The 21,224-nt window shown below is 35.0% G+C and overlaps 5 protein-coding genes and 1 non-coding gene across 6 annotated transcripts; all 6 read right to left on the reverse strand.

The window, feature by feature from the left end:
• Positions 1-659: 659 nt before the first annotated feature.
• Positions 660-1,259, reverse strand: LOC127811196 (transcriptional activator hap3-like). Its single transcript, XM_052350903.1, has 2 exons — positions 1,230-1,259; positions 660-1,127 (listed from the first exon to the last, which is right to left on the reverse strand). Exons 1-2 carry the CDS (start codon positions 1,257-1,259, stop codon positions 660-662), a joined length of 498 nt encoding a protein of 165 aa, XP_052206863.1.
• A 1,508-nt stretch (positions 1,260-2,767) lies between these two features.
• Positions 2,768-3,399, reverse strand: LOC127811197 (transcriptional activator hap3-like). The gene is made up of 2 exons (XM_052350905.1): positions 3,339-3,399; positions 2,768-3,249 (listed from the first exon to the last, which is right to left on the reverse strand). Exons 1-2 carry the CDS (start codon positions 3,397-3,399, stop codon positions 2,768-2,770), a joined length of 543 nt encoding a protein of 180 aa, XP_052206865.1.
• Positions 3,400-4,871: 1,472 nt separating this feature from the next.
• Positions 4,872-5,267, reverse strand: LOC127811198 (nuclear transcription factor Y subunit B-6-like). The gene has a single exon (XM_052350906.1). The coding sequence runs from the start codon at positions 5,265-5,267 to the stop codon at positions 4,872-4,874; it is 396 nt and encodes a 131-aa protein (XP_052206866.1).
• Positions 5,268-6,979: 1,712 nt separating this feature from the next.
• Positions 6,980-7,611, reverse strand: LOC127811199 (transcriptional activator hap3-like). Its single transcript, XM_052350907.1, has 2 exons — positions 7,551-7,611; positions 6,980-7,461 (listed from the first exon to the last, which is right to left on the reverse strand). The coding sequence occupies exons 1-2, from the start codon at positions 7,609-7,611 to the stop codon at positions 6,980-6,982; spliced, it is 543 nt and encodes a 180-aa protein (XP_052206867.1).
• A 1,476-nt stretch (positions 7,612-9,087) lies between these two features.
• LOC127811200 (transcriptional activator hap3-like) lies at positions 9,088-9,719 on the reverse strand. The gene is made up of 2 exons (XM_052350908.1): positions 9,659-9,719; positions 9,088-9,569 (listed from the first exon to the last, which is right to left on the reverse strand). The coding sequence occupies exons 1-2, from the start codon at positions 9,717-9,719 to the stop codon at positions 9,088-9,090; spliced, it is 543 nt and encodes a 180-aa protein (XP_052206868.1).
• Positions 9,720-20,400: 10,681 nt separating this feature from the next.
• LOC127812397 (small nucleolar RNA R71) lies at positions 20,401-20,507 on the reverse strand. The gene has a single exon (XR_008025900.1). It is a non-coding gene; the product is annotated as a small nucleolar RNA R71 (small nucleolar RNA).
• Positions 20,508-21,224: the final 717 nt, after the last annotated feature.

The raw sequence follows: 21,224 nt of genomic DNA on the forward strand, positions 1-21,224 counted from the left end.
AAAAACCAACATGGGAAGAACAAGGTGAAATGAAGTCAACACATGACTGAGCAAGCACCTTTCCATTGTAATGTCTTCTATAAAAAATATATTTTTTTTAATAAAAATTATTCACCTTTCAATTTAACGAGTCCAACACTTAGTTGGAGTATAACATGGAAAAAAAGAAAATTTAATTAAAAGCATAAAGTGCTATCAATTAAATTTGAAAAAGTTGACCCAATTGAGGGTTAGGTCTTAGCCCTGCTCTTGCAACAACAAGGCTTTTAAAGAAAATAATCGCAATCCACAATAACCACCTACTTACCCAACATATCCAAATGTAACACTACGACCCAACTAAAACATCGATTTTTTTATTAAAATAGCACCCATATTTACAACTCAAAGATCGAGAAAAACCACTCGTTAAACCAACTATTCTTCGCTAATGCTTAGAAAATTCTAACGATTTTGGAAAACTAAGATAGTTAAACAAGCAGCGCTGGTTGAACTAGCGGTTTTAACTTAAAACTAGTCAAAGACCGTTAACTCATCTCATCATTGGTTTAACCAACTGTTCTATTTCGCCATTCCTATGCAACCCTTTCTTCCTAAATGGCATGTGACATGGTAAGATGGATGCTATATAGAAACATCATGAAAGCCGTTGGAAAACATCATTTCAACCAAGGCTGGTGAAGAGAGCTAGGTTCTGCATCGTCTTCCTTGCTAGGATTGGCATTGCTATCGCCAGTATCATCATTCTCTAAGGAGTCATCGATATCCATGGTATGCCTTTTCTTTCCTGAACCCCTTGCAAGCACGACATCGAGATCTTGTTTCATGCCACGATATTTGTTCAGATATGACGTCAAAGGCTCAACATAGTCCTCAAGCCTTATCCTGCCTATTGCCGAAATGATATCTTCGGCAGAGACTTTCTTGCGATTGTCTTGTTTGCAGCCTATGTTTGCGTTAGAGGTAACCAAATGGATACAGTTTGTTGCACAATGTTGCATGACCTCTATGGCCTCTTTAGTAATACGGGTTTTGGGAGGCAATGCCCGACGCATGATCTTTGTGACCCTGGACACAGGGAGGTGATTATCATTATCAAGCGCGGGTAGAACTTTACTCACTTTTTCCTTGTTGGCACATCTGTCAAATAGCAAGGTATTACAAGAATCAATTTGTGCTAGTATACATCACCAGAATAATAAAATATGAGTGTTTTGCAAAAAAATTACCAGAGCTTGAATTGGAATAAGTGCTGCCATTGCTGCTCTGTGATCCGTCTGCACCTTCCATTCTTTCCTTTTAGAAATCTTTCTTCTCTACTAATTTTCCTAAACTATATATCACTTCTTCATTTTTATACTAATGTTGGGCTCTCTTGAAATTGATGCAATCTGTTAAAAGTAATTAATTAAAGGAGTTTGTTTAGTGGTTAGATGATGGTTGGTGTGTTGCCTTTGTAGTTAATGCATATTCAGTTGTGACTCATTTACTCCTTTTATCTATTTTAACCAATTATGATATTTTGAATAAATTAAAATTGCCTTTTTTTATTCTAAAAATCTTTATTTTTAGGGAAAGGTATACAATATCATTCAATAGTTTCATCAATGGATGTATAATCTACAAAACTAATTCATTGTAAGCGCATTCACATTGAATTTGAAGACGGTGGTTGGAAAAATGGTAAGATTACTGAAAAGCAGGTAATAACTGAACATAAACTATGAAAAAAAAGGGAGATCTAGTGGCAAAATGGCCATTGTAGGACAATTTGCAGAAGTTTTGGAAAACTGCAAGAGTAATCGTTGTATGATTGCAATTTTGTGGCGATTTGTTTTCCTTTAGCAGTAGTTTTACACTACTAATTTAATACCAAATTGCAAACCAATAATTTAAGTTTTGAAGACATGCAACTGCAAAATTGATCTCCCGATATGTGATACAATTAATGTTACTTAAGTTTAGAAACATACTGATATGCCCTAAAAACAGCAGACAGTTCTGATATATGGAGAAAACCCAAGTAGCAGATTCGGGTCAAAATCTACGAGTAGGCATCTCAGTCAAGTGCATATCTAAATTGGTCCAAATCAACAAACCGAGAGCAAAAACCAACATGGGAAGAACAAGGTGAAACGAAATCAAGACATGACTGAGCGGGCACCTTTCCATTGTAATGTTTTATATAAAAAATATAAAAATTTTAATAAAAATTATTCACCTTTCAATTTAACGAGTCCAACACTTAGCTGGAGTATAACATGGAAAAAAAGAACATTTCATTAAAAGCATAAAGTGCTATCAATTAAATTTGAAAAAGTTGACCCAATTGAGGGTTAGGTCCTAGCCCTGCTCTTGCAACAACAAGGCTTTTAAAGAAAATAATCCCAATCCACAATAACCACCTACTTACCCAACATATCCAAATGTAACACTACGACCCAACTAAAACATCGATTTTTTTTTATTAAAATAGCACCCATATTTACAACTCAAAGATCGAGAAAAACCACTCGTTAAACCAACTATTCTTCGCTAATGCTTAGAAAATTCTAACGATTTTGGAAAACTAAGATAGTTAAACAAGCAGCGCTGGTTGAACTAGCGGTTTTAACTTAAAACTAGTCAAAGACCGTTAACTCATCTCATCATTGGTTTAACCAACTGTTCTATTTCGCCATTCCCATGCAACCCTTTCTTCCTAAATGGCACGTGACATGGTAAGATGGATGCTATATAGAAACATCATTAAAGTCGTTGGAAAACATCATTTCAACCAAGGCTGGTGAAGAGAGCTAGGTTCTGCATCATCTTCCTTGCTAGGATTGGCATTGCTATCGCCAGTATCATCATTCTCTAAGGAGTCATCGATATCCATGGCATGCCTTTTCTTTCCTGAACCCCTTGTAAGCACGACATCGCGATCTTGTTTCATGCCACGATATTTGTTCAGATACGACGTCAAAGGCTCAACATAGTCCTCAAGCCTTATCCTGCCTATTGCCGAAATGATATCTTCGGCAGAGACTTTCTTGCGATTGTCTTGTTTGCAGCCTATGTTTGCGTTAGAGGTAACGAAATGGATACAGTTTGTTGCACAATGTTGCATGACCTCTATGGCCTCTTTAGTAATACGGGTTTTGGGAGGCAATGCCCGACGCATGATCTTTGTGACCCTGGACACAGGGAGGTGATTATCATTATCAAGCGCGGGTAGAACTTTACTCACTTTTTCCTTGGTTGGCACGTCTGTCAAACAGCAAGGTATTACAAGAATCAATTTGTGCTAGTATACATCACCAGAATAATAAAATATGAGTGCTTTGCAAAAAAATTACCAGAGCTTGAATTGGAATAAGTGCTGCCGTTGCTGCTCTGTGATCCATCTGCACCTTCCATTCTTTCCTTTTAGAAATCTTTCTTCTCTACTAATTTTCCTAAACTATATATCACTTCTTCATTTTTATACTAATGTTGGGCTCTCTTGAAATTGATGCAATCTGTTGAAAGTAATTAATTAAAGGAGTTTGTTTAGTGGTTAGATGATGGTTGGTGTGTTGCCTTTGTAGTTAATGCATATTCAGTTGTGACTCATTTACTCCTTTTATCTATTTTAACCAATTATGATATTTGAATAAATTAAAATTGCCTTTTTTTATTCTAAAAATCTTTATTTTTAGGGAAAGGTATACAATATCATTCAATAGTTTCATCAATGGATGTATAATCTACAAAACTAATTCATTGTAAGCGCAATCACATTGAATTTGAAGACGGTGGTTGGAAAAATGGTAAGATTACAGAAAAGCATGCAATAACAGAACATAAGCTATGAAAAAAAAGGGAGATCTAGTGGCAAAATGGCCATTGTAGGACAATTTGCAGAAGTTTTGGAAAACTGCAAGAGTAATCGTTGTATGATTGCAATTTTGTGGCGATTTGTTTTCCTTTAGCAGTAGTTTTACACTACTAATTTAATACCAAATTGCAAACCAATAATTTAAGTTTTGAAGACATGCAACTGCAAAATTGATCTCCCGATATGTGATACAATTAATGTTAATTAAGTTAACAAACATACTGATATGCCCTAAAAATAGCAGACTGTTCTGATATATGGAGAAAACCCAAGTAGCAGATTCGAGTCAAAATCTACGAGTAGGCATCTCGGTCAAGTGCATATCTAAATTGGTCGAAATCAACAAACCGAGAGCAAAAACGACCATGGGAAGAACAAGGTGAAACGAAATCAAGACATGACTGAGCGGGCACCTTTCCATTGTAATGTTTTATATAAAAAATATAAAAATTTTAATAAAAATTATTCACCTTTCAATTTAACGAGTCCAACACTTAGCTGGAGTATAACATGGAAAAAAAGAACATTTCATTAAAAGCATAAAGTGCTATCAATTAAATTTGAAAAAGTTGACCCAATTGAGGGTTAGGTCCTAGCCCTGCTCTTGCAACAAGGCTTTTAAAGAAAATAATCGCAATCCACAATAACCACCTACTTACCCAACATATCCAAATGTAACACTACGACCTAACTAAAACATCGATTTTTTTTATTAAAATAGCACCCATATTTAAAACTCAAAGATCGAGAAAAACCACTCGTTAAACCAACTATTCTTCGCTAATGCTTAGAAAATTCTAACGATTTTGGAAGACTAAGATAGTTAAACAAGCAGCGCTGGTTGAACTAGCGGTTTTAACTTAAAACTAGTCAAAGACCGTTAACTCATCTCATCATTGGTTTAACCAACTGTTCTATTTCGCCATTCCCATGCAACCCTTTCTTCCTAAATGGCATGTGACATGGTAAGATGGATGCTATATAGAAACATCATTAAAGTCATTGGAAAACATCATTTCAACCAAGGCTGGTGAAGAGAGCTAGGTTCTGCATCGTCTTCCTTGCTAGGATTGGCATTGCTATCGCCAGTATCATCATTCTCTAAGGTGTCATCGATATCCATGGCATGCCTTTTCTTTCCTGAACCCCTTGCAAGCACGACATCGCGATCTTGTTTCATGCCACGATATTTGTTCAGATACGACGTCAAAGGCTCAACGTAGTCCTCAAGCCTTATCCTGCCAATGGCCGAAATGATATCTTCGGCAGAGACTTTCTTGCGATTGTCTTGTTTGCAGCCTATGTTTGCGTTAGATGTAACCAAATGGATACAGTTTGTTGCATAATGTTGCATGACCTCTATGGCCTCTTTAGTAATACGGGTTTTGGGAGGCAATGCCCGACGCATGATCTTTGTGACCCTGGACACAGGGAGGTGATTATCATTATCAAGCGCGGGTAGAACTTTACTCACTTTTTCCTTGGTTGGCACGTTTGTCAAAGAGCAAGGTATTACAAGAATCAATTTGTGCTAGTATACATCACCAGAATAATAAAATATGAGTGCTTCGCAAAAAAATTACCAGAGCTTGAATTGGAATAAGTGCTGTCGTTGCTGCTCTGTGATCCGTCTGCACCTTCCATTCTTTCCTTTTAGAAATCTTTCTTCTCTACTAATTTTCCTAAACTATATATCACTTCTTCATTTTTATACTAATGTTGGGCTCTCTTGAAATTGATGCAATCTGTTGAAAGTAATTAATTAAAGGAGTTTGTTTAGTGGTTAGATGATGGTTGGTGTGTTGCCTTTGTAGTTAATGCATATTCAGTTGTGACTCATTTACTCCTTTTATCTATTTTAACCAATTATGATATTTTGAATAAATTAAAATTACCTTTTTTTATTCTAAAAATCTTTATTTTTAGGGAAAGGTATACAATATCATTCAATAGTTTCATCAATGGATGTATAATCTACAAAACTAATTCATTGTAAGCGCATTCACATTGAATTTGAAGACGGTGGTTGGAAAAATGGTAAGATTACTGAAAAGCAGGTAATAACTGAACATAAACTATGAAAAAAAAGGGAGATGTAGTGGCAAAATGGCCATTGTAGGTCAATTTGCGGATGTTTTGGAAAACTGCAAGAGTAATCGTTGTATGATAGCAATTTTGTGGCGATTTGTTTTCCTTTAGTAGTAGTTTTCCACTACTAATTTAATACCAAATTGCAAACCAATAATTTAAGTTTTGACACATGCAAGTGCAAAATTGATCTCCCGATATGTGATACAATTAATGTTACTTAAGTTTAGAAACAAACTGATATGCCCTAAAAACAGCAGACAGTTCTGATATACGGAGAAAATCCAAGAAGCAGATTCGGGTCAAAATCTATGAGTAGGCATCTCGGTCAAGTGCATATCTAAATTGGTCGAAATCAACAAACCGAGAGTAAAAACCAACATGGGAAGAACAAGGTGAAACGAAATCAAGACATGACTGAGCGGGCACCTTTCCATTGTAATGTTTTATATAAAAAATATAAAAATTTTATTAAAAATTATTCACCTTTCAATTTAACGAGTCCAACACTTAGCTGGAGTATAACATGGAAAAAAAGAACATTTCATTAAAAGCATAAAGTGCTATCAATTAAATTTGAAAAAGTTGACCCAATTGAGGGTTAGGTCCTAGCCCTGCTCTTGCAACAACAAGGCTTTTAAAGAAAATAATCGCAATCCACAATAACCACCTACTTACCCAACATATCCAAATGTAACACTACGACCCAACTAAAACATTGATTTTTTTTTATTAAAATAGCACCCATATTTATAACTCAAAGATCGAGAAAAACCACTCGTTAAACAAACTATTCTTCGCTAATGCTTAGAAAATTCTAACGATTTTGGAAAACTAAGATAGTTAAACAAGCAGCGCTGGTTGAACTAGCGGTTTTAACTTAAAACTAGTCAAAGACCGTTAACTCATCTCATCATTGGTTTAACCAACTGTTCTATTTCGCCATTCCCATGCAACCCTTTCTTCCTAAATGGCACGTGACATGGTAAGATGGATGCTATATAGAAACATCATTAAAGTCGTTGGAAAACATCATTTCAACCAAGGCTGGTGAAGAGAGCTAGGTTCTGCATCGTCTTCCTTGCTAGGATTGGCATTGCTATCGCCAGTATCATCATTCTCTAAGGAGTCATCGATATCCATGGCATGCCTTTTCTTTCCTGAACCCCTTGCAAGCACGACATCGCGATCTTGTTTCATGCCACGATATTTGTTCAGATACGACGTCAAAGGCTCAACGTAGTCCTCAAGCCTTATCCTGCCTATTGCCGAAATGATATCTTCGGCAGAGACTTTCTTGCGATTGTCTTGTTTGCAGCCTATGTTTGCGTTAGAGGTAACGAAATGGATACAGTTTGTTGCACAATGTTGCATGACCTCTATGGCCTCTTTAGTAATACGGGTTTTGGGAGGCAATGCCCGACGCATGATCTTTGTGACCCTGGACACAGGGAGGTGATTATCATTATCAAGCGCGGGTAGAACTTTACTCACTTTTTCCTTGGTTGGCACGTCTGTCAAAGAGCAAGGTATTACAAGAATCAATTTGTGCTAGTATACATCACCAGAATAATAAAATATGAGTGCTTCGCAAAAAAATTACCAGAGCTTGAATTGGAATAAGTGCTGGCGTTGCTGCTCTGTGATCCGTCTGCACCTTCCATTCTTTCCTTTTAGAAATCTTTCTTCTCTACTAATTTTCCTAAACTATATATCACTTCTTCATTTTTATACTAATGTTGGGCTCTCTTGAAATTGATGCAATCTGTTGAAAGTAATTAATTAAAGGAGTTTGTTTAGTGGTTAGATGATGGTTGGTGTGTTGCCTTTGTAGTTAATGCATATTCAGTTGTGACTCATTTACTCCTTTTATCTATTTTAACCAATTATGATATTTTGAATAAATTAAAATTACCTTTTTTAATTCTAAAAATCTTTATTTTTAGGGAAAGGTATACAATATCATTCAATAGTTTCATCAATGGATGTATAATCTACAAAACTAATTCATTGTAAGCGCATTCACATTGAATTTGAAGACGGTGGTTGGAAAAATGGTAAGATTACTGAAAAGCAGGTAATAACTGAACATAAACTATGAAAAAAAAGGGAGATGTAGTGGCAAAATGGCCATTGTAGGTCAATTTGCGGATGTTTTGGAAAACTGCAAGAGTAATCGTTGTATGATTGCAATTTTGTGGCGATTTGTTTTCCTTTAGTAGTAGTTTTCCACTACTAATTTAATACCAAATTGCAAACCAATAATTTAAGTTTTGACACATGCAAGTGCAAAATTGATCTCCCGATATGTGATACAATTAATGTTACTTAAGTTTAGAAACATACTGATATGCCCTAAAAACAGCAGACAGTTCTGATATATGGAGAAAATCCAAGTAGCAGATTCGGGTCAAAATCTACGAGTAGGCATCTCGGTCAAGTGCATATCTAAATTGGTCGAAATCAACAAACCGAGAGCAAAAACCAACATGGGAAGAACAAGGTGAAACGAAATCAAGACATGACTGAGTGGGCACCTTTCCATTGTAATGTTTTATATAAAAAATATAAAAATTTTAATAAAAATTATTCACCTTTCAATTTAACGAGTCCAACACTTAGCTGGAGTATAACATGGAAAAAAAAGAACATTTCATTAAAAGCATAAAGTGCTATCAATTAAATTTGAAAAAGTTGACCCAATTGAGGGTTAGGTCCTAGCCCTGCTCTTGCAACAACAAGGCTTTTAAAGAAAATAATCGCAATCCACAATAACCACCTACTTACCCAACATATCCAAATGTAACACTACGACCCAACTAAAACATCGATTTTTTTTATTAAAATAGCACCCATATTTACAACTCAAAGATTGAGAAAAACCACTCGTTAAACCAACTATTCTTCACTAATGCTTAGAAAATTCTAACGATTTTGGCAAACTAAGATAGTTAAACAAGCAACGCTGGTTGAACTAGCGGTTTTAACTTAAAACTAGTCAAAGATTGTTAACTCATCTCATCATTGGTTTAACCAACTGTTCTATTTCGCCATTCCCATGCAACCCTTTCTTCCTAAATGGCATGTGACATGGTAAGATGGATGCTATATAGAAACATCATTAAAGCCGTTGGAAATCATCATTTCAACCAAGGCTGGTGAAGAGAGCTAGGTTCTGCATCGTCTTCCTTGCTAGGATTGGCATTGCTATCGCCAGTATCATCATTCTCTAAGGAGTCATCGATATCCATGGCATGCCTTTTCTTTCCTGAACCCCTTGCAAGCACGACATCGCGATCTTGTTTCATGCCACGATATTTGTTCAGATACGACGTCAAAGGCTCAACGTAGTCCTCAAGCCTTATCCTGCCTATTGCCGAAATGATATCTTCGGCAGAGACTTTCTTGCGATTGTCTTGTTTGCAGCCTATGTTTGCATTAGAGGTAACCAAATGGATACAGTTTGTTGCACAATGTTGCATGACCTCTATGGCCTCTTTAGTAATACGGGTTTTGGGAGACAATGCCCGACGCATGATATTTGTGACCCTGGACATAGGGACGTGATTATCATTATCAAGCGCGGGTAGAACTTTACTCACTTTTTCCTTGGTTGGCACGTCTGTCAAATAGCAAGGTATTACAAGAATCAATTTGTGCGAGTATACATCACCAGAATAATAAAATATGAGTGTTTTGCAAAAAAATTACCAGAGCTTGAATTGGAATAAGTGCTGCCGTTGCTGCTCTGTGATCCATCTGCACCTTCCATTCTTTCCTTTTAGAAATCTTTCTTCTTTACTAATTTTCATAAACTATATATCACTTCTTCATTTTTATACTAATGTTGGGCTCTCTTGAAATTGATGCAATCTGTTGAAAGTAATTAATTAAAGGAGTTTGTTTAGTGGTTAGATGATGGTTGGTGTGTTGCCTTTGTAGTTAATGCATATTCAGTTGTGACTCATTTACTCTTTTTATCTATTTTAACCAATTATGATATTTTGACTAAATTAAAATTGCCTTTTTGTATTCTAAAAATCTTTATTTTTAGGGAAAGGTATACAATATCATTCAATAGTTTCATCAATGGATGTATAATCTACAAAACTAATTCATTGTAAGGGCATTCACTTTGAATTTGAACATGGTGGTTGGAAAAATGGTAAGATTATCGAAAAGCATGTAATAACTGAACATAAACTATGAAAAAAAGGGAGATCTAGTGGTAAAATGGCCATTGTAGGTCAATTTGCAGTAGTTTTGGAAAACTGCAAGAGTAATCGTCGTACGATTACAATTTTGTGGCCATTTGTTTTCCTTTAGCAGTAGTTTTCCACTACTAATTTAATACCAAATTGCAAACGAATAATTTAAGTTTTGAACACATGCAAGTGCAAAATTGATCTCCAGATATGTGATACAATTAATGTTACTTAAGTTTAGAAACATACTGATATGCCCTACAGACAGCAAATAGTTCTGATATATGGAGCAAACCCAAGTAGCAGATTCGAGTCAAAATCTACTAGTAGGCATCTCGGTCAGGTGCATATCTAAATTGGTCCAAATCAACAAACCGAGAACAAAAACCAACATGGGAAGAACAAGGTGAAACGAAATCAAGACATGACTGAGCGAGCACCTTTCCATTGTAATGTTTTATATAAAAAATATAAAAATTTTAATAAAAATTATTCACCTTTGAATTTAACGAGTCCAACACTTAGCTGGAGTATAACATGGAATAAAAGTACATTTAATTAAAAGCATAAAGTGTTATCAATTAAATTTGAAAAAGTTGACCCAATTGCGGGTTAGGTGCTAGCCCAACTATTGCAACAACAAGGCTTTTAAAGAAAATAATCGCAATCCACAATAACCACCTTGCAAGCACGACATCGCGATTTTGTTTCATGCCACGATATTGGTTCAGATACGACGTCAAAGGCTCAACATTGTCCTCAAGCCTTATCCTGCCTATTGTCGAAATGACATCTTTGGCAGAGACTTTCTTGTGATTGTCATGTTTGCAGCCTATGTTTGCGTTAGAGGTAACCAAATGGATACAGTTTGTTGCACAATGTTGCACGACCTCTATGGCCTCTTTAGTAATACGAGTTTTGGGAGGCAATGCCCGACGCATGATATTTGTGACCTTGGACACACGCAGGTGATGATCATTATCAAGCGCGGGTAGAACTTTACTTACTTTTTCCTTTGTTGGCACGTCTGTCAAATTGTAAGGTAATAGAAGAATCAATTTGTGCTAGTATACATCACCAGAATAATAAAATATGAGTGTTTTGAAAAAAATTACCAGAGCTTGAACTGGAATAACTGCTCCCGTTGCTGTTCTGTGATCCGTTTGCACCTTCCATTCTTTTCTTTCAGAAATCTTTCTTCTCTTCTAATTTTCCAAAACTATCACTTCTTCTTTTTTATACTAATGTTGGGCTCTCTTGAAATTGATGCAATTTGTTGAAAGTAATTAATTAAAGGAGTTTGTTTAGTAGTTAGATGATTGTTGGTGTGTTGCCTTTATAGTTAATGAATATTCAGTTGTGACTCATTTACTCTTTTTATCTATTTTAAGCAATTATGTTATTTTGAATAAATTAAAATTGCCTTTTTGTATTCTAAAAATCTTTATTTTTAGGGAAAGGTATACAATATCATTCAATAGTTTCATCAATGGATGTATAATCTACAAAACTAATTCATTGTAAGGGTATTCACATTGAATTTGAAGATGGTGGTTGGAAAAATGGTAAGATTACCGAAAAGCATGTAATAATTGAACATAAACTATGAAAAAAAGGGAGATCTAGTGGCAAAATGGCCATTGTAGGTCAATTTGCCGTAGTTTTGGAAAACTACAAGAGTAATCGTCGTACGATTACAATTTTGTGGTGATTTGTTTTCCTTTAGCAGTAGTTTTATCTGCTAATTCAATACCAAATTGCAAATGAATAATTTAAGTTTTGAACACATGTAAGTGAAAAATTGTTCTCCAGATATGTGATACAATTAATGTTACGTATGTTTAGAAACATACTGATATGCCCTACAAATAGCAGACGGTTCTGATATATGGGGCAAACCCAAGTAGCAGATTCGGGTCAAAATCTACGAGTGGGCATCTCGGTCAAGTGCATATCTAAATTGATCAAAATCAACGAACCGAGAGCAAAAACCAACATGGGAAGAAAAAGTAGAAACGAAATCAAGACATGACTGAGCGGACACCTTTCCATCGTAATGTTTTATATAAAAAATATAAAAATTTAATAATTTTTTTTCGGCTTTTAGTTTAACGAGTCTAACACTCAGCTGGAGTATAACATGGAAAAAATGTACATTTAATTAAAAGCATAAAGTGTTATCAATTAAATTTGTAAAAGTTGACCCAATTGAGGGTTAGGTCCTAGCCCTGCTATTGCAACAAGGCTTTTATAGAAAATAAACGCAATCCACAATAACCACATACTTACCCAACATATCCAAATGTAACACTACGACCCAACCAAAACATCGAATTTTTATTAAAATAGCACCCATATTTACAACTCAATGATCAAGAAAAACCACTCATTAAACCAACTATTCTTCACTAATGCTTAGAAAATTCTAATGGTTTTGGCAAACTAAGATAGTTAAACAAGCAGCGCTGGTTGAACTAGCGGTTTTAACTTAAAACTAGTCAATGACCGTTAACTAATCTCATCATTGGTTTAACCAAATGATCTATTCCGCCATTCCCATGCAACACTTTCTTCCTAAATGGCATGTGACATCGTAAGATGGATGCTATATAGAAACATCATTAAAGCCGTTGGAAAACATCATTTCAACCAAGGCTGGTGAAGAGAGCTAGGTTCTGCATCTTCTTCCTTGCTAGGATTGTCATTGCTATCGCCAGTATCATCATTCTCTAAGGAGTCATCGATATCCATGGCATGCCTTTTCTTTGTTGAACCCCTTGCAAGCACGACATCGCGATTTTGTTTCATGCCACAATATTGGTTCAAAGATGACGTCAAAGGCTCAACATAGTCCTCAAGCCTTATCCTGCCTATTGCCGAAATGACCTATTTGGCAGAGTCTTTCTTGTGATTGTCTTATTTGCAGCCTATGTTTGCATTAGAGGTAACCAAATGGATACAGTTTGTTGCATAATGTTGCATGACCTCTATGGCCTCTTTAGTAATATGGGTTTTGGGATGCAATGCCCGACGCATGATCTTTGTGACCCTGGACACAGGCAGGTGATGATCATTATCAAGTGGGGGTAGAACTTTACTTACTTTTTACTTGGTTGGCATCTCTGTCAAATTGCAAGGTATTACAAGAATCAATTTGTGCTATTAGACATCACCAGAATAATAAAATATGAGTGTTTTGCAAAAAATTACCAGAGCTTGAACTGGAATAAGTGCTCCCCTTGCTGCTCTATGATCCGTCTGCACCTTCCATTCTTTTCTTTCAGAAATCTTTCTTCTCTTCTAATTTTCCTAAACTATCACTTCTTCATTTTTATACTAATGTTGGGCTCTCTTGAAATTGATGCAATCTGATGAAAGTAATTAATTAAAGGAGTTTGTTTAGTAGTTAGATCATGGTTGGTGTGTTGCCTTTGTAGTTAATGCATATTCAGTTGTGACTCATTTACTCTTTTTATCTATTTTAACCAATTATGATATTTTGAATAAATTAAAATTTCCTTTTTGTATTCTAAAAATCTTTATTTTTAGGGAAAGATATACAATATCATTCAATAGTTTCATCAATGGATGTATAATCTACAAAACTAATTCATTATAAGGGCATTCACATTGAATTTGAAGATGGTGGTTGGAAAAATGGTAAGATTATCGAAAAGCATGTAATAGCTGAACATAAACTACGAAAAAAAGGGAGATCTAGTGGAAAAATGGCCATTGTAGGTCAATTTGCTGTAGTTTTGGAAAACTGCAAGAGTAATCGTCGTACGATTGCAATTTTGTGGCGATTTGTTTTCCTTTAGCAGTAGTTTTGCTATGCTAATTTAATACAAAATTGCAAACGAATAATTTAAGTTTTGAACACATGCAAGTGCAAAATTGATCTCCGGATATGTGATATAATTAATGTTACTTAAGTTTAGAAACATACTGATATGCCCTACAAACAGCAGACATTTCTGATATATGGTGCAAACCCAAGTAGCAGATCCGGGTCAAAATCTACGAGTAGGCATCTCAATCAAGTGCATATCTAAATTGGTCGAAAACCACAAACCGAGAGCAAAAACCAACATGGGAAGAACAAGGTGAAACGAAATCGAGACATGACTGAGCGGGCACCTTTCCATTGTAATGTTTTATATAAAAAATATAAAAATTTTAATAAAAATTATTCACCTTTTAATTTAACGAGTCCAACACTTAGCTGGAGTATAACATGGAAAAAAAGTACATTTAATTAAAAGCATAAAGTGTTGTCAATTAAATTTGAAAAAGTTGACCCAATTGAGGGTTAGGTCCTAGCCCTGCTATTGCAACAACAAGGCTTTTATAGAAAGTAAACGCAATCCACAATAACCACCTACTTACCCAACATATCCAAATGTAACACTACGACCCAACTAAAACATCGAATTTTTATTAAAATAACACCCATATTTACTACTCAATGATCGAGAAAAACCACTCGTTAAACCAACTATTCTTCACTAATGCTTAGCAAATTCTAATGATTTTGTCAAACTAAGATAGTTAAACAAGCAGTGCTGGTTAAACTAGCGGTTTTAACTTAAAACTAGTCGAAGACCGTTAACTCATCTCATCATTAGTTTTACCAACTGTTCTATTCCGCCATTCCCATGCAACCCTTTCTTCCCAAATGGCATGTGACATGGTAAGATGGATGTTATATAGAAACATCATTAAAGCCGTTGGAAAACATCATTTCAACCAAGGTTGGTGAAGAGAGCTAGGTTTTGCATCGTCTTCCTTACTAGGATTGGCATTGCTATCGCCAATATCATCATTCTCTAAGGAGTCATTGATATCCATGGCATGCGTTTTCTTTCTTGAACCCTTTGCAAGCACGACATCACGATTTTGTTTCATGCCACGATATTGGTTCAGATACGACGTCAAAGGCTCAACATAGTCCTCAAGCCCTATCCTGCCTATTTCAGAAATGACATCTTCGGCAGTGTCTTTCTTGCGATTGTCTTGTTTGCAGCCTATGTTTGCGTTAGAGGTAACCAAATGGATACAATTTTGTTGCACAATGTTGCATGACCTCTATGGCCTCTTTAGTAATACGGGTTTTGGGAGGCAATGCCCGACGCATGATCTTTGTGACCCTGGACACACGCAGGTGATGATCAATATCAAGCGCGGTTGGAACTTTACTCACTTTTTCCTTGGTTGGCACGTCTGTCAAATTGCAAGGTATTACAAGAATCAATTTGTGCTAGTATACATCACCAGAATACTAAAATATGAGTGTTTTGCAAAAAATTACCAGAGCTTGAATTGGAATAAGTGCTCCCGTTACTGCTTTGTGATCCGTCTGCACCTTCCATTCTTTTCTTTCAGAAATCTTTCTTCTCTTCTAATTTTCCTAAACTATCACTTCTTCATTTTTATACTAATGTTGGGCTCTCTTGAAATTGATGCAATCTGTTGAAAGTAATTAACTAAAGGAGTTTGTTTAGTGGTTAGATGATGGTTGGTGTGTTGCCTTTGTAGTTAATGCATATTCAGTTGTGACTCATTTACTCTTTTTTATCTATTTTAACCAATTATGATATTTTGAATAAATTAAAATTGCCTTTTTGTATTCTAAAAATCTTTATTTTTAGGGAAAGGTATACAATATCATTCAATAGTTTCATCAATGGATGTATAATCTACAAAACTAATTCATTGTAAGCGCATTCACATTGAATTTGAAGATGGTGGTTGGAAAAATGGTAAGATTACCGAAAAGCATGTAATAACTAAACATAAACTATGAAAAAAAGGGAGATCTAGTGGAAAAATGGCCATTGTAGGTCAATTTGCAGTAGTTTTTGAAAACTGCAAGATTAATTGTCGTACGATTGCAGTTTTGTGGCGATTTGTTTTCCTTTAGCAGTAGTTTTGCACTACTAATTTAATACCAAATTGCAAACCAATAATTTAAGTTTTGAACACATGCAAGTTCAAAATTGGTCTCCATATATGTGATACAATTAATGTTACTTAAGTTTAGAAACATACTGATATGCCCTACAAACAGTAGACAGTTCTGATATATGGAGAAAACCCAAGTAGCAGATTCGGGTCAAAATCTACGTGTGGGCATCTCGGTCAAGTGTATATCTAAATTTGTCAAAATCCACAAACCGAGAGCAAAAACCAACATGGGAAGAACAAGGTGAAATGAAATCAAGACATGATTAAGCGGGCACCTTTTGCATTATAATGTTTTATATAAAAAATATAAAATTTTTAATAAAAATTATTCACCTTTTAATTTAATAAGTCCAACACTTGGTTGGAGTATAACATGGAAAAAAAGTACATTTAATTAAAAGCATAAAGTGTTGTGAAATTAAATTAGAAAAGTTGAAAAGAAATCAAGACATGATCAAGTGGGTTACACAATCTTCAAGAGAAAAGCGAGGAAGAAGAAAGTGAAGAAAGTGAGGATGATGATGATGAAGATGATTTAATAGTTCTCACTAGGAAGTTCAAGAGATTCATTAATGGAAAAAAGTTGGAAGAAAAAAGAAAGCCAAGGGTGAAAAAGGATAAGTTTGAGGAGGAGAAATATAGAAGAGAAGTAAAATGTTTTGGAGCAATGAATCAATTGATGGAAACCTAAAGATCTTGAGGTAACAGCTCAAAATTTTGATTGTTTAAACGATGATTTCTCTTTTGAAGAATTATAAGATGATTTTGATGACTTAGCTTATGATTTTAAGAAATTAAGTTTGAAATTTGTTGAAAAAGAAAATCATGTCTTCAGAAAATAAAGAAAATTCTTTGAAAAATGAGAAGAAAACTTTGAAAACTTAAAATGATGAACTTCAAGAGAAAAACCAAGGTTTAAAATTATCTCTTGCAAAGGTAAACAAAGAAAAAGTAGAATTGAAAAATGCCCTTGAGAGTCAAAGAAAAGATTTTCATAAAAGAAGAAAAAGGAAAAATAGTTTTGTGAAAAGAAAACAAATTTTTGCCTCACATTCTAAGATTATTTGTCATTATTGTGGAAAATGTCGGCATTCTAAAATAAATATTTTATAAGAAACCATCCCACAAGATATAAACAAATATGGATTCCAAAGGAAATATCCTGCACTAACAATGGTGAACCCAAAGTGGTTTGGGCACCAAAATCTTTTGGATAATTTATTTTTTCAGGAATGCTTGACATCCAAGTGAAACTCAAAGTCAAATCATTAAAGAATGAATCAAGCATGAAAAAAAGAGGGAAGTGAAATAGGATATCACCCCTAGATTTGTTAACCAAGAGTAAGGAATTTATTTTGGCATCAAGCTTGGTGTGGTGGTATATCTCTATCTCTCAACTGTCCAAGTGGAGTGTTTAATTCCTATTCTTTCTACTCATTCTTGTATTTACCCTCATAAGCTTTGTTTCTTATCATCTTGAGGGAAACCTTGTTGTGAGCTTTCTTTGAAACTCTTATTTTAACAAGTGTTTGTAAGGGTTCTACCTCATCCCTTAAAAGGTTTGTATGGTTTCTGTTTTGTCCTTAAAAGCAAAGGTTACACCTCAATCTATAAAAGGTAGTGGTTACTACTGAGCCCCCTTGAAAAAACCAGAGTTCCTACTTAGCCCATGAAAAGTAGAAGTTACAACTACTCCTGTAAAAGCTGGGATTACTGTTTAGCCCATTAAAAGAAAAAGTTTCAACTCCACTTGTAAAAGTTGGGGTACCTACTTAGTTTGTGAAAAGTAGAGATTTCAATTGAGTCTGTAAAGACTGTGTATGGGTTATAGTTGATCCCTTAAAAGCTAATCCCTTAGTTGATGTGTTAAATCTTTAGTAAGGAGTTAAGGCAGAGAACTAGGCTTGTTGGTTGAATCATTATAAATTGTTGTGTCTTGTGGACTACTTCTTGTGTTTTGATGATATTATTTTTCACCTGTGTGACGCCCCGGCCCCCACTACCGGGTGTCGCCGTAACTCACGATTACAACCTCGCCCTATCTCGAAGGACGGTTATGCTCTGTCAATATAAAGTATTAAAATAGTATGGGTACCCTGGATGGGGTCTAGGTTTCACTACCTGATAAGCTCATAATTTTATAATTTTATTCTCCTAACATTTAGTTTATTTAGCATGTTTTAGGTCTTATAGTGCTTGTTTATAATAATATTTTATATATAAGACATTAGTGGAAAAGTTTAATAAATTATGTTTAAGAAATAAAAATAAAAAATAAAAAAATAGAAAAAAAAATCTCACACATTTATTATTATTTTCTTACATATGTTTATATGAATTTTATTTATTAATTTTGTAGGAAAGATAATGCAAAATTGGAGTAAAAGTGAAGCAGTGAGCCATGCATGGAATTAGAGTTGGAATTGTAGTTGAATTGAAGACTAAATATAATACTTTAATCAAGGGCCCACATGTGTAATTGAAGTTAAAATTGAAGTCCATGAAGCTGTGATGTTGAAGGTGCAATTGAAAGTAAGATATATTATAATAAATTGAAAGTCCAAGTCCAATTGAATTGAAGGCCCAATAAATCACGTGCAATTGGAAGGAAGAAATTGAAGTGGGCCATGAAAATTGAGGGCTTGCATGCGCTGCACTTGATATATATATATATATATATAATATATTAAGGAGGCAATAGGGAGGGAATTAAAAAAGAACACACGGGAGCGCTGAATTAGGGAATTAGAGAAGAGCCGCCACACGTAGAGAAGAACAGACGACACAGGGGCGCTCATTCTCTTCTCCCTCATACGTCTATTTTTATCTCTTCCTTAGGTTTTTTCTTTTACTTTTGATGGATTGCTAAACTTTTGTTCCAGTACAAGGATAATCAAAGTTTTGATTCTGCAGGAATTGTGAGATTGAATTGATTTTCATTATTCTTTTATTCTTTCTCTATTTATATATCTTCTATGTTTGTTGAAATTATTGTTTCGATTAATTAATACAAAGGGCTCATTGTATAATTATCAGAATAATATATCGTCAATTAGAAATCTGAATCCGTAATTGTTTAGATATTCTAATATTGGTGGCAATTAACATAACTGATTATGGATAGGTCTTCAATTTATGTTTTGGAGATATATAATCTAGCTTAAATGAATCGAGCTTGTGCATTCATTGGTTAGAATTGGTCACCTTTCTAATAATTAAAGTTGTTGATAAATTAAACCTTAAGAGCTTGTTTAAGATTGCTTATTAACAAGGGAAATAATCAATGAGCTTGTCTTGATTATCATCAAAGTAAAGAGGGATAGGTTGTTAGAGCTTGTTAATAACCATAACCAATTTAGTGAAAGAATGGAGGATTTTATTTTTTTATCAATGATCAATTTCTCGGATCAACTCTAAGATTATACCTTGGACTGGATACTTGCTTAAACTGATTTTCTGTTAATTCATATCCCTACATTTGTTTTATTTTAAATTATTTAAATTTCAAAACCCCCAACGTTTCTTCTATTTATTTTAATTTTTCAAATGAATAGATCTAACTAATCCCTGTGGATACGACCTTGCTCATCACTATCACAATTTACATTTTTAAGAGCGAGAATTTATTCTTTGTTGCATTCGACACCCATCAAATTTTTAATGTCGTTGTCGGGGATTGGTGTCAAATAGATTTATTCTTTTTATTTTTATTTGTATTTTTATTTTTGTTTATTTTATGCCTCGTTCTTCTCGTACAGGTGAACTCCAATACGATCTTGAGATTGAGAAGGCAGCTCGAAGGTTGAGGAAGGAAACTAAATTGCACAAACAAGTATCTCCATCTTCATCCGCTGGATTGGATTTACCAGTGGACTCGGTTGATTCATCTAGCGATACTAAAATAGAACAAGAGATGGCCAACGAAGAAAGAACCTTAAGGGAATTGGCTGCACCAAATGAGAACCAACAGCTGCTCTACATTTAGTATCCAACCTTAGAGGTAGATTTTGAATTAAAATTCGGCTTGATCCATTTGCTTCCTAAATTCCATGGTCGTGAGAATGAAGATCCCCACAAGCATCTAAAGGAATTCCACGTGGTGTGTTCAAGCCTGAAACATAAGGAGTGACTGAAGAATAGATCAAATTACGTGCTTTTTCATTCTCGTTGGCTGATACAGCAAAGGATTGGTTGTTTTACTTACCTCCAGGTTTTGTAACTACATGGACAGGGATGGTCAGATTGTTTCTTGATAAATTTTTCCCTGCTTCATGAGCTGTTAGCATCAGAAAAGAGATATATGGAATAAGGCAAAATGATACAGAAACCCTTCACGAGTATTGGGAGAGATTTAGACAATTGTGTGCCAACTGTCCTCAACATGGAATTTCTAAACAGCTCCTCATTCAGTATTTCTATGAAGGGCTACTACCTATGGAGAGGAAAATGATGGACGTAGTTAGTGGATGTGCTATAGTGAATAAAACCCCTAGTGCCTCTAGAGATTTGATTTCCATCATGGCTGCTAACTCACAGCAGTTTGCATTCAGACAAGACACCCCTTCGAGAAGGGTGAATGAGGTAAGTATATCTTCCCTTGAAAATCAAATATCCAATCTCACTTCTCTTGTTCAATAATTGGCTGTAGGAAATTTGCAACAAGTTAAAGCTTGTGGAATTTGTGCTACTACTAGTCATCCAATGGATATGTGTCCTACACTTCAAGAAGATTCTTTAGAGCATGCCAATGCAGTTGGAGGATTCCCAGGCCCACCACAAAGGAAGTACGATCCTTATTTAAATACTTACAATCCAGGGTGGAGGGATCATCCCAACTTCAGTTATAGAGCAAGACCACAATTCCAACATTACCAGCCTAGACCACATATTCCACCACAACAGTCATCCTCAAGTTCAGGTATGTCTCTAGAAGAAATTGTTAAATCACTTGCAACTAACACACAATAATTTCAACAGGAGACAAGAACAAGCATCAAGCAATTGGAGAATCAAGTAAGTCAATTGGCATCTTCTGTAAGGCCCGCTTCTGAATATTTTCGCTCAGCATAGGATATTTGAAGGGAGGTCATTACAGAGATGGTATA

This window comes from Diospyros lotus, chromosome 10 (assembly GCF_014633365.1).
Source record: "Diospyros lotus cultivar Yz01 chromosome 10, ASM1463336v1, whole genome shotgun sequence".
Classification (NCBI taxonomy): Eukaryota; Viridiplantae; Streptophyta; class Magnoliopsida; order Ericales; family Ebenaceae; genus Diospyros; species Diospyros lotus.